Source organism: Lolium perenne, chromosome 5, assembly GCF_019359855.2.
Source record: "Lolium perenne isolate Kyuss_39 chromosome 5, Kyuss_2.0, whole genome shotgun sequence".
Taxonomy (NCBI): Eukaryota; Viridiplantae; Streptophyta; class Magnoliopsida; order Poales; family Poaceae; genus Lolium; species Lolium perenne.
The window spans coordinates 3,793,740-3,807,335 of record NC_067248.2 but is presented as its reverse complement, the minus strand read 5'-3'; the positions used below and the strand labels follow the sequence as shown (position 1 = coordinate 3,807,335).

At 43.5% G+C, this 13,596-nt stretch overlaps 1 protein-coding gene and 2 long non-coding RNA genes across 3 annotated transcripts; 1 reads left to right on the top strand and 2 right to left on the bottom strand.

The window, feature by feature from the left end:
- Positions 1–715: 715 nt before the first annotated feature.
- On the top strand, positions 716–1,447 carry LOC139831195 (uncharacterized). The gene is made up of 3 exons (XR_011745865.1): positions 716–777; positions 861–1,032; positions 1,124–1,447. It is a non-coding gene; the product is annotated as an uncharacterized lncRNA (long non-coding RNA).
- A 4,778-nt stretch (positions 1,448–6,225) lies between these two features.
- On the bottom strand, positions 6,226–6,627 carry LOC139831194 (uncharacterized). Its single transcript, XR_011745864.1, has 3 exons — positions 6,569–6,627; positions 6,421–6,441; positions 6,226–6,341 (listed from the first exon to the last, which is right to left on the bottom strand). It is a non-coding gene; the product is annotated as an uncharacterized lncRNA (long non-coding RNA).
- Positions 6,628–7,447: 820 nt separating this feature from the next.
- On the bottom strand, positions 7,448–8,897 carry LOC127321770 (cysteine-rich receptor-like protein kinase 44). The gene is made up of 5 exons (XM_051350742.2): positions 8,743–8,897; positions 8,348–8,606; positions 8,026–8,254; positions 7,777–7,927; positions 7,448–7,702 (listed from the first exon to the last, which is right to left on the bottom strand). Exons 1-5 carry the CDS (start codon positions 8,857–8,859, stop codon positions 7,448–7,450), a joined length of 1,011 nt encoding a protein of 336 aa, XP_051206702.2. The 5' UTR covers positions 8,860–8,897.
- Positions 8,898–13,596: the final 4,699 nt, after the last annotated feature.

The following is a 13,596-nucleotide window of genomic DNA, read 5'->3' as shown; positions in this document are numbered from 1 at the left end:
CAAGTTGGCTGTACCGTGGAGGAATTGCTGAGTGCCCGTGATGCAGTACTACCCATTGCTGATATAGCTCCTAAATTTGTCTACGGGGCCGACTTGGTCAGCAAAGAGCGGCTGCATAAACTGCCAACGCATATGCGGAATTTGCATCAGTGGTACCTTGATGCGTGCAAGGAGAACACAAGTTACATCGTGGTGGATATCCCAGAAGATTATTACTTCCGAAAGGAGGAGATCCATATTGAGATGAATGAACTCTGGCAGTTATTCAATTTAGACTCCCTCGACAAATCTCTCATGAGTTGCTACTGCTTGTAAGTTGTTAACTACATATAAGTTCATGTTCATTCAGTTGTTCCTGTTCATTGCATATACTCATTATATCTTATGTGTTCTCTTATGCAGACTGAAGATCATTGAATGCAGAAGTAATAAGATGTTCAATGTTTGGTTTGTTGACCCAGATAAAGTACATCATGACACGGTAAAGAATAATGCCGAAGAAACGGGGGTAAACCTACTAAGGTTTATAGGGGAGCAAAGCACGTGATTCAATACTGTTTCCTTACAACTACAGGTGAGAGTCTTACTGATCTGTTGTGCACATTCAATTTTTCTTACTCGATGTTATGTGTAATTCATGACGTATATATATATAAACATGTGCAGTTTCCACTGGATTCTGCTAAATATTCAAGTTGATAAGGGAATAGTAGAAGTAAGAGACCCACTGAGTAGAGGCCTGGACGGGTTCCGCGACTTGCAGAAGATTCTCCAGACGTAATTTCAATCATTGCCGCGCTATATCTTTCGTGAGATATCAATTAATTATCCACTCATTCAATCATTCTTTTGCCTGGCAGGTGTTGGAGAGCTTTGAAGAAACATCATAAGGACATTACCTTGGCAGAGAAGCTAACATTTACTCCTGTACCGTGCCCCCAGCAGCCACAAGGGACGAATCTATGTGGATACTACGTTTGCGAGTCCATTCGCATGTTAACCACTGAGAAGCAGAACAATAATAAATTCGACGTGAGCAATAACATTCACAACTTTATTTATTATCATCAATATTTCGTTATCAAAATTGATATAGTCATACTCATCTCATTTTCGTATATAGGTCGACTACATGCGGGACATACTCCAACCAAAGGAACACCTAATAGGAATCGCCGAGGAACTGGCGGGACTTTTGGTTAGAGAAGTATTAAACAACAAAGGCTTGTTTAGTCCAAATGGATGCTCTACCTCCAAATAGACGGTCGTTAGTACCGCTTGTCTGTCGATCGTGAGCTCCATGTATATATATATGTAAGGGAAGAATATGTAAGGGGAATCGACTTGTGCTTCCATATTTGTTTGATCGATCTATATATATATATAATGAATGAACGTGTATAACTTCTAGTAGCGTACAAATATATGCAACTTTTATTTTCGAATGGAAAAAATGAAATAAAAGGGGGGTCGGTGGCGGCGGGGGGGGGGGGGGGTGCTGCACCCCTCAAACCCTAAAGCAGCAGGGTTGTGCGCGCGCCACGTAGAGGGCCTTTTGTCGCGGGTGGTATTACCACCCGCGACAAAAGGGTCTGTCCCCTGCGCGCCCCGCGCCTGCCACGTGGTGGACCTTATGTCGCGGGTCGTAAGCGACCCGCAACAAAAGGGGGACCCTTTTATCGCGCCTCCCTTGTCGCGGCTGGCCGCCCGCGACAAAAGGCCCTTACCACCCGCGACATTAGGCCTGTTTTCCACTAGTGTTATTCCTTCAAGAAGGGTTCACCACGCGTGCGGTGGCGATGATCAGTCCAACTGCTGGCCGATCTCATGATTTTCATTATGAAAGATGGATCCACCGCCTTGAACAAGGGCATGCCACAGACACAAATCAACATCTCCTGGTCAAAGATGTTGTACCTCCACTAGAGTGTGTTCATTCTTGTCATCGAAGCTATCACTTCCATTAATCCTTCTACTGGTTTCCAATATCTCACTAGCCCAATATTTCTAGAAGTTATTCAAGAAGCAGGAAGCATCCCATCCATTCAGTGTCGCACCATTTTCGACCCACCTCATGTGGCAACAAGTGGTCGTCTTCGCAAGCAAGATGCATGGCATGCTGACTCCACATGATATGACTTGCATAACACCTAACGAACCGGATCGACCCAATCTTGAGGTGGAGGGGCATCCCATACCGTAACTAACCTCGGAAACTCCAGTTAGGTAATAACGACACGTTTCACTTAGGTCATTAGTCCCATTCTATATTTCTTTGAGTAATTTAATTTAGAATGAAAGATATATGTTATATAATAATTTTGACATTGCACATTGCATCGGGAATGACAGAAGGATGATATTACATACCTGGTTCTGGTGGTTCCAAATAGAGACGTTGCCATCGGCATCGCATATTAATATCCTGTGCGACACATACGGATACTCAAATGTAGAAGTATATATAGCACAAGAGTGTTTAAAGAATTATTCCACAATTAGCTGAGATTATCTAAGAAAGAATTAACTCTTGACTGTGAGTATTATGAAACTTCTTCGGTGTCGAGACTAGAGCATCACATCATTATTACGACGATTTCTCTATCCTAATAAGACTACATGCTATGTTCTCACAACTTCTCCACGTACGAGGGTGCATTAATTGTGTATGATTTTCCGGTAAGGTTTTAAATCACTACTAGGAAAATAGCTATCGCTGACGCATCATTTTTTGCTACCGCCAGCGCACTAGTGTACGCCCGTGCGAACAGACTGGTGGTAACGGTTTACCTTCGGCGCACCAGCTGGTGCGCCGGTGGTAACACGAGTTATCGCCAGTGCACTTCCCTAGTGCGCTGGTGGTAATTTGTTTCCAGAAAACAAAGAAAGCTAGGCCTCGCGAGGTCACTTTTACAAGCAGCCCCCCATGTTCAAAACATGAAAGCAATCAAGTCCTTTTTGATTTTTTCAGAGATCTGGATCTTAGGCCCGAGGAGGAGCTCGAGGTGGCGTGGTCGTCGGAGCTCAAGGCGGAGGCGGAGCTAGATGCCAAGGAGGAGCTCGAGGCCGAGTAGGAGCTCGAGGCCGAGGAGGAGGAGGCGGCGGTATCGTGGTTGGTGGACTTCGAGGCCAAAGGGGAGGAGGTGGCATCGGAGGCATTGTGGTCGTGGAGCTCAAGGCCCAGCACCATGGTAGGCATCATGGTAGGAAGACGAGAAGAGGAAGAATAAATAGTAGGAAGAGGAAGAGGAGGAGAGGAGGTGAGGAAGAGGGGAAAATGAGGAAGAGCCGGCTAGATTCAACTTATATGTTGAAGGTTACCACCGGCGCACCACTATGTCCGTGCACTAGCGGTAATTTTTTTGCAATTTTTTCTAAAAACTGAAAATTCTCTGTTTTCCTTTTATGATTTTGAGGAATGTAAAAAATCGCTAAACGGCCGAAGGTCGTATGTATTTTCATATAAATAACATTTTTATTGGAGGTCATATGCAACCAAAAAAAACCATTTTACGAAAACATGACGCTATTTTGCAAAAATAGTTGGAATTCATGTTTGTCAATTTTCATTAAAATTAGATGACATAACACATGGGCATCTCGAAGGATTTTATTTTTTAAATTTTTATCATTTTATTTTATTTTCATTAAAAATCGGAGGCCCCTCGCCGGCGCATAACCTTATTGGTTTGCCGGTGGTAATTCTGCGATTTTTGCCTTGGCCCGGACCTGGTCAACCCTTATCCCCGGCGTACCAATTTCCGGTATTTGAACACCGCCGGCGCCCATAAAATACGTGTGCCGGTGGTATTATAGCACCGACGAACCACAATTGGGGCACGCCGACGGTAGCTCGGGGCCTATAGATGTTTTCCTAGTAGTAAATAGCCTGCTATCTCTTCGCTATAGCGGATTTATAACATTTCAGCTAAAGATAAGTAGATTTAGAGTTAAATAGAATCTCTCGATAATAGCTCTTGCTAAAAATAGCGCTATTTCTCTGCTTTGCCGCCCGTGTACGAGCAAATCGTTCACCGCATTCGTTTTCATTCACTGTTTTTGTTTGTTCTTTCCTGCGACCGTGTCCGATAGTCCTACAATCTTCTTTTTGGCACGAGCACTACTTTATTGTCAGCAACTACTTCTCCCTTGACATCCGCGATCCACCGCATGGGGGCTAAGATCAACCTCTCGACGCCGCCACTTGGACTACTTCCGCAACACCAGTTAAGCTGTTAATCGGGAGGGTGATTGGTTGCTCGCGAGCCCGTTTCCTATGTTACAGGGAGGAAAATGTTTCCTGCACAACACACTTCTTAAAGCAGGCCAGATACAGTTAAAAGTTAGCCCATTAGTCAAGCTCGATTTTACCATTCCTCGGCGTGCAATCTCGAGCCGGCGAAAAAGTGGTGGCAGCATGCATAATCTAGATCATTTTAGTCTTTCTCCGATCTACAAAACAGTGGTTCGATTTGACATAAGCTTTACACAAAACGATGTGTCTTGACGTTAGGAATCCATTCCCGCGGCCGCTTTTTAGTTTGGTCGAGCTTTTGAATGTCTATTCCGTGCTCTTTTTGAAGCTATTTTTGCAGCATACGTTCAACCGTTTGAATTTTCCTTTGAGGAGTAGACACGCCTCACCATTTCACACAACTTTCTTGTTCGTAGTTTTTCGTTTTTACATTGGTAAACGAGTACATCTACATATCCCTGGTACTCTATACGAAGTTGTAGATCTACTAGTCCACGAATGCTAAAAACCGAAAACTTTAAACACAAAAGTTGTGTGAAATGGTGAGGCATAGCTACTCCTCGAAAGAAAATTCAAACAATCGAACGTGTGCGAAACATTTGACAAAATTTGTCCAAAAACTCCAATGGGAACACGCAATAAAGTTTGAAACGCTAGACGAAACTACGAACAGATCACCGGAAATGGAGTCACAATGTCGAGGACGAGGAGCATCTTTTTCATGTAGATTTTATCTCAAATTAATGAATAGTTAGGCAAATTAAGAGGATTAAGATTGAAGAACTAGTTTAGTTAGCCACAATATTCCTCAACGTTCAACCTAACAATCGAAATGCCCTTTCATTTCTCTCACCAAGTCCAAATAGAATCGTTAGGAATAAATCATAGTGCAAAAACTGGCCCGAACCAAGGGCATGTTTGGTATGTCGCAGATTTCAGCCCATTTGGTTGCTCTCAACACCCCCACGTAACGGCTAGTGCGTGTCAAAGCAGCTAGGATTCAGGCGGATCCAGGCCCAGTGGTAACACCTGAATCGGCAATTTCCCTAGAACCAGCCCTGGAGAACAAAACATTAGCTTCGTTTTGTGCGCCCGTATGCGTGGTACATGTGGAGAAACGCGGGAGACACGGCTTAACTCCCCTACCCACTCCCCTCGCTCCAGTAATCGCTACACTGTCACGCCCTCTTCTCCTCTCACGTCCCATCAACTGCTTTGTCCATGGATGCTCCGTCTCCGCCACCTCTGGCGACGAAGATGAGTCCCTGGCGGGTTGCGTCGAGCGTCGACGCGATCCGTGACTGTGAGGCACGCCACCTCCGAAGCGTGGCAGTGAAGATTGGAGCAGGCGAGGTGTCGGCTATCAGTTGACCCTCACGGGTCGCAACGATGTGCTCTCGTGCGCCGACGTGGGTGTCGACGGCCGCCATGGCTCTAGCGGGAGCTCAACAGGTGAATCTGCCGACGGGCAGATTTGATCCCCTCCCTGACATCGATCCTCGCCATTGGGCGGAGACCAATGCGGGGGCGCTCGGCGGTAGCCGGGAGAAGGCACATCCGCCGAGGTTTGACCCCGTGCCAAGGCACCTCTCCCGCTTCGCCCCTTACCCGTTGCCGTCCTACGCTGCACAGGTGGCATCCTGAGCACGTTTATGCACGCGAGTTAATTATCTCCACGACTCTTAGTCTCATTTGAATTCTTCTCCGTGCTTGAATGTATTTGGCTTTATTATGTACTATAATTTATATCTTTGTGTTGTATCTATTTGTATTTTTGTGGCTCGTTGGAGTTGTTGTTGCAATATATGTTTCTTGTGAGTTTTACTGTGAACTCTTTGTAATGCTACCATTTGTTTTAATTGCACCTGCATCACGTGTATGTTTCTACGTGCGCATCGTGTAGGTGGACGTCCCTAAATCGATAACATGTGGTGTAACGGTGCCGGTTTTAGAGTGTCACAAATATTTACTTAGATGCCATGAAAATAGTAGAATAAATATTGGTATAATCATAAACCTACCAAGGCTTTGTTGAATGCACATCCATGTTAAGCGCCGCGCTCAAACCCTCCCCGTAGTCTATGATCTGAACAAATAATGTGCTGTAAGGTAACACGCGAGAGAACAAGCAAGTGTTACAGAAGAGAGAAATAAATCTGTGTTACCTTGATTCTCGGTCTGACCGGCTGCCAGATAATGAACAACCCATACCAGTAGGTAAAAAAGAGCGTGAACCAAGGAAGAAATATATTAGACGATGCACGGATAGTTGAGACATATAGCATGTAAACTTAGTTGATTTGCAAAACGGACCTCAGATTTTGATGTACCAACTTCCGGATCACAAGTGGTTGTTATTGTAACTATGTGCGCCTCACTTCTATTGTCAGTTATGCAGAGTTGATAAGAGATCAATTTTTCTTTCAGGAGATCCAGCATATCATCAGTGGTAATGCAAGGGCACAGCTACAAGAATAGTCCAAATTAGCTGTTAATTAAATTAATACTCACACACAAAAACAAACATATATCTAATCTGAACCTGCTTATAAAGTCACATACTTGGCAGAAACATTAGATCCTAGCACATGTTTGATACCGTCTCTCTAGTGACATCGATTTCCTTCCATATTTGTTACTACTTCCGCTAATTACGTGTAGGGTACCAACTACGCACGGTTTTTTCCCTAATATGTTCCACCTCCCGCTAATCCTGCATCCAATCTCTCACGCATACGCCACATGTCCCCTGGCAGTGTCGCACGATCATCAGCGCCGCGTCGAAGCCACAACTCACCTGACCGGACACGCTGACGGTAAGCAGCTCTGGCATTGCCTCCCAAGCTCTCCTGCAGTCGATCTGCTCTTCCCTCCATGTGTTTCCGTGGCCTGTGAGAAACGAGTGAACGGTCCGGATCGGAGATGACAGCGGTGGCAATGTTTGCATACAAGGAGAGCTTCCTGCTGCGACTATGCCAGATTCTTACTATGTGGTGGATATGACTACAATTGTGGTCACGGTTTTGTAAACACGTGATTAAAAGGTAGTGATTTTTAAGAGCATAAGAATGGTAATGTTATGACAGAGTATCATACATAACTCACACGACATAAAGCAACAGTAAAAATGCAGATACTGCAGGTTGGTGACTATACGGTCTATTAAATCATCGCGTATACATTTATTTGATATCACACAAAAAAGATAAATCTTGTCATTAGGGGTCGCACCTGGTTTATCGATGAGGCTGAGTCATTTCTTAATGCATCAAGGATCTGGAGACAAGATTCCGTCTTATTAAGAGTACTGACAATTAACCCAATACTTGGCCTTTTGTGTCGATCAGCCTCCACACAACTTAAACCTATTTCGATGCATCTCCTTACTTGTACAGAATATAGGTGCACTGATATCGCTTGTAGCCTATTCATCCAGTCCATATGTACCTAACAATTTAAAACAACATTTATTTCATAAATGTGACATATAAGTATCGCCAAAAAGCAACACTTTGCCTTACGAGCTCAATGAATTGTTGGGAAGACATATCATCAATTCGGAAGTAGCCCTCTCGTCCGGTCATTATCTTTATGATCACGACACCCAAACTGAATATATCAAACTTAATTGTGATCAAACCTTCCTTTCTGTACTCTGGTGGTATGTACCCACTGCATGAGAAATCATATATGTTAATGTGTGATACTGTTCGAACAACGCAAATTTTATCGTACAGAAAATGTAGGTTCCAATGAAAATATCGGCTTACAGTGTTCCTAGAACAGTGTTTGTCTTTCTTGTTTTTTCTTCTAAGAACAGCCTTGACACGCCGAAATCTGCGATTTTTGCTGACATGTTCTCGTCCAGTAATATATTGGCTGGTTTTAAATCTAAATGATACATAGGAGGTTTTAATTTCTCATGAAGGTATTCCAAGCCCTCGCATATTCCCTTAATTATTGCATAGCGTGTACACCAATTACGGTCATTAAATTCATCTGCAAAAATAAACAAAGATCAACTTGAAAGTATACGTCAAATTATTTCTTAACTTACTACCTCATGTACAAGTGAAGCACCACACATCATACCATAAATAAAACTATCAAGGCTTCCATTGTGCATATAATCGAAGCAAAGCATCCTTTTTATATTATAAGCAAAAACCACCCCATCCTTGTACGGTACAAATTCTCTCTTAGTTTCGTGGCAATATCCAACTAACCGGACAACATTTTTGTGGTGAAGATTTGCAAGGTTGTGATACTCCTTCTGAAATTCCTCATCGTTAAGGTCCAGACCTTCTTTAAGCACCTTCACGGCAATCTTTTCTCCATTTTTATGCTCTCCCTATAGAACATTTCACATGCACTGTCAATTTCCAACCAATATCTTAATTTTTTTGTTTGATACGTGACATAAAATGTTCAGCAGGAAATGTATGCAAGGTGCCATTAACAATAACATTAGAGAACTTAGATCGTACCAGGTAAACATCTCCATACGTGCCGCCACCAAGTTTCCGGTCCGGAGAGAAATCATTTGTAAGTTCTTCTAATAAATGAAGCGACACAGGCTTTGGTGCGACGGGTGCGGTGTTCATGTTACTACCTTAATTTTCTTGTAGAAACTGAAAAAGGAAGCTGTTACCTGAAAATAAATGTTTACATTTCATATGTAGAATAAGGTTCACCCCAATGATGGTGTTTCGAGGCCAAAGAAAGATATACACAAGCAGGTGGAAGCACTAGATCGATCAAAGTTGAGCAGGAAGAACATGCGGTATTAGTTAGCATAGCTTACCTAATTGGTAGACCAAAGTATAATCGATGCAGAAAATACAGTATAAGTGCATGTTTGGAATGCCCGATTTCCTTTTTTAGGTGGATAGTAGAACTTCTCTTTAGAGAATCTCCACGAGCGTTCACAATAGCACCCTCAGTTGCACTATGGAGGTCTGACGCTGTTTTTGGGCCACACCAACGCACCCTAAAAGTGGCCGCCCGATTTTGGAGCCCAATAGAATAGATGGTATTCCCGTGTCACCCCCTACAGTTGAGGTGGGAAGCGAATGCGCCAGCGCTCCACCCCACATGGAATTTTGCCCACGGGTCCCGTCTGGCAGCCGCACATCAAACCCCATAGCTATTCCACCAAATTCCCCCTCATGCTCACAATGTCATTCTCCCGCCTGCCGATCAAGTTCCCACCCGCCTCTCTAGTTCACGCCCAAAGCACGCCCTCAACCTTGCCACCACCACTACAAGAGAATTGGCATGTAGAGACACTATTTTGGTCCAGTAGAGACACTTAAATTGCTCTTACGTAGTTATAGAGGCACTTTCCATATTGTCTCAAAAGTGTCACTATGGGCGGTGTCTCTACGTGCTAAGGACAATAGTAATAATGTCTTTACATTTTAGAAGACATAAAATAGGCATTATATTGTGTCTCTAGTGTAAATAAATGTGAAGAAACCATGTGAAAAGCAATACTCGAACTCATGACCTTAATGATTAAGACTTAATCCATTAACCATCTCACCCTTTCACAAGTATATGTTGATATTTGGAACAAATTTCTAATTAGTATTGCCCACCATGGCCCAAACATAGAACAAATGTCTCTAGAGAACAAGCAAAATGCCTCAAACATTGCCTCTAGAGGAAAAGTAAAGACATACAATCAAGTGTCTCATGAATTGCTTCTTGATAACTTATCTGTGACACTTTTGGAGTGTCTCATAAGTTGTCTATAGAATGAAAATTGCAATACCTTACAGAAATGTCTCAACTAATGTCCCTACATTTGAGACTATTTCTGAAGTGTCTCAAAAAGTGCCACTACAATATGCAAAGTGTCTTAATGTGATTTTTAATGAGGCAGAGTAGGAAGTGTCTCTAGTAAAATGTCTCTATGGAAGTTTTTTCTTGTAGTGCACCTCTTTCAACATGCCTTCGAAAAATAAGGCGCTGACACCAGCGAAGCCACACAAGGCCCCACTATAGGAGAAGTCGGCAACCGTGTCGGAGGAAGCAACCGATGCAGCAGCATCACGGTGGAGAGAAGTAGACGTTGCTGGCCGACGAGGCCACCGCTACCGCGGCAGCTGTTGTGGATGCGGCCAGCGGCACAAGTCTGCCTCCGCCTCGGCCTTGGAGGCGCGAACCGACTGAGGTCAACAATCCCGTATTTTTTCCACTGCTGTTTTAGGCGTGTTTGCATTGATTACTCATAGTTAATTATCGAAGATTAAGATTATGAACTGATAAACTTGCTAGATCGCCTAGAGTAGATCATTGCCGGGTAGGAGAGGGTACTGTGAGTGTTTACCTTTCACTTGGAGGAAAACGAGCCCGCCGGTGTAGACATGGCGACAACGGCGGTGCGTCGGTGAGCGATCTGTGGCGGCGGTGGTACTTCCCGTCGGCACTGCGCTGGAAACCCTAATCGGTGGGTCTGTAGGTGGGACGAGTGGCAGCTCCGGATCACCCCGTGACGAGTGCCACCGCCCCCACCACTCTATATAGCGCAGGCGACAGGGGCCCACCAACCAGTGAATGGTTGGGCACCCCCGATCAGGGTGCGGTCAAAAGGGCACGTCGAGCCGTTGGGCTCGTACGTGGTGGAGATCATCCTAACATTCTCCCATTTGATCTCAACTTTACTTTTAACTTTATACTTTCATTTTATTCGTTTCATTTTGGATCAGTCCATAGGGCATGTTTCATCGTCACAGCTCTATTGCCGATAGAATCAGACAGCCACAATACACTTCTCTATTTTGAAACAAATTCTTTTACTTTTGGGCCTCTTATGATCCAGGATAGGTAAGACTTTCCCTTAAACCCATGCCGGCTACGTGCTCCTTGAACACGCTGGGTGGTAAGCCTTTCGTTAGCGGATCCGCAAGCATATCTTTTGTCCTTATATGCTCGAGACTTATAGTTTGATCCTGGACCTTGTGTTTCACAACATAATACTTAACCTCAATTGGTTTCCTAGCTGTACTCGACTTGTTGTTGTGAGCATAAAATACTGCAGGCTCATTGTCGCAGTACATCTTTAGTGGTTTGTCAATACAATCTACCACTTTCAAGTCGGGTATAAATTTCTTTAACCATAATACCTGCACCGTGGTTTCATAACATGCTATAAATTCTGCATACATCGTGGATGATGCAACTATCGTCTGTTTGGAGCTTCTCCACGAAATAGCTCCCTCTACGAGGGTGAATACATATCCAGATGTGGATTTTCTATCATCTTTATCCCCCGCAAAATCTGCATCTGAATACCCTCTTATTTCTAGGGAATCAGATCTTCTGTATGTTAGTATGTAGTTTTTTGTGCCTTTCACATAGCGCAATGCCTTCTTTACCATTTTCCAGTGTTCAAAACCTAGATTTTCTTGATATCTACCGAGTACTCCGGTGATAAATGCTAAGTCAGGGCGAGTGCACACTTGTGCATACTGTAGGCTTCCCTCTACAATTTTCCGGGAATAAGTATCCTAAGTACAGGGAGAGATGCAATGATGCAAAGGGCATCCAGAAGCAAAACGAGACTTTGAGGTAGTCACACACATGCACGTAGGATACAAACCAAAGACCAGATCTGAAATCTGGGAAGCGACAGTTTGGTTGCCGCAGAAATCTCGAAAAAAAGAAGAAGTCCGTATTTGCTTGAGAAAGAATCTGGTAAGAGGATGAAAGAAGCATGGATCTAAATAGCTTGTAGACAGGAGACGGGTGGCAAGAGAGCGAACCTGATGAAGATGGCTGCAGGAAGAAGCAATGCTCTTGGGAGCCGAATGAGCACGCAGCATCTCGGTCTTGGGCTAAGAAGGAATCGAGCTGGTTGTTGAGGTAGCAAACCGGATTAATTAACAATCATTAATGCTACAGCGGCATGGGTTCGGTTAGGAGTTCCTTTTAGCCACTTGACCAATTAATCATTTATTTTGGGGAGGGCTGAGAATTGGAAATGTTATTAAGGGGGGCTTATTCAGTTCTCCGAATAGGAAGATTATAGACGGCTAGACGCACATACCCACGCGTTTTGTTTGTTTTACGCACATACCCACGCGTTTTGAGTTTCAGGGAAATAGAGATAGTGTCAGGGAATGTGTCAAAAAAAAAAAAGAGATAGTGTCAGGGAACAATGTGTCGTCTCGTCTCTACTAAAATGCTACGCCCTCCAATACATGATAAATAATAAATGTAGCTAATTTTATTACTATGTAGTTGTACTAAATTAGACACTATTATGATGGATCCAATTGAGGTAGTACCAGATGCCAAACCACGCGCGGCTCCCATCACTTGTTTTTGTTAATTCTGCTTCAACAGCTTGTTTGGCATCTTGTTCTTGGACGAACGTGGCATGTGCCTAGATTCTGAAATTCGAGTCCTGGAGCTATGTTCAGGCGCGATCCTGGGCTCCCGGCAACACCCATCAAATGATCATCCCAACAACCCGTTTGAATTTCTCATGTGCCATCATTAACACTCGAGAGTAATTGCAGAAAGTGTCTTTGACACATGGTCAGGGACGGAGCCAGGAATGAAATATAAGGGGGGCAATCTTAGTATAACAGGGCAAAACTAGCTAAAATCACAGAAATAATGAGCTACCATGGCTTGTGTTCAAAGGAAAATCATGAGCGGGGGGGGGGGGGGGGCGTGCCCCCTTGTCCCCCCTTGTCTCCGTTCCTGCACATGGTCACCAGTGCTCTTCTCACTTTTCAAATTTTTGAAAATTTTAAAATATCATGTTTCTAAGTCTAAAAAAATATGACGTTAAATATATAGATAGATATATATGGGTGGGGTGTATGCAAAAAAGTTCCGTTAAAAAATACTTTGTATTTTGAATAATATAAAAAAGACAAATTTCTAACAGTTAGTGGTAGTAAATTAGTATTACAATATTGTATCCTTTTATCAGAAATTTTTTTTTTGTATTTCCTAAAATTTAAAGTATTTTTTACCGGAACTTTTTTGCATACACTTCTCACGAATATATCTATCTACATATTTAACGCCATAATTTTTGAAAACATAAAACTGTGAGATTTTAAAATTTTCATAAAACTAAAAGTGGGGGGAGCACTCGCACCCACGTGTACCAAATTCCTGTCCGAGTAATTGACTATACCTTAATAAAGTTGGTCATCCCGTAACGGTGATGGTTGGTTTCGGTAGGTTCATTAGGTTTATTTGCTACTCCAAAGGGCTTTGCCACTGTCGACGTGGTACTGCAGCAAGCGGCCATGCGGGCTACATCGCCGGACAAAAGCACTTCGCCGTCGGTCTCCACCTCCTCGCCATCTTCGAGT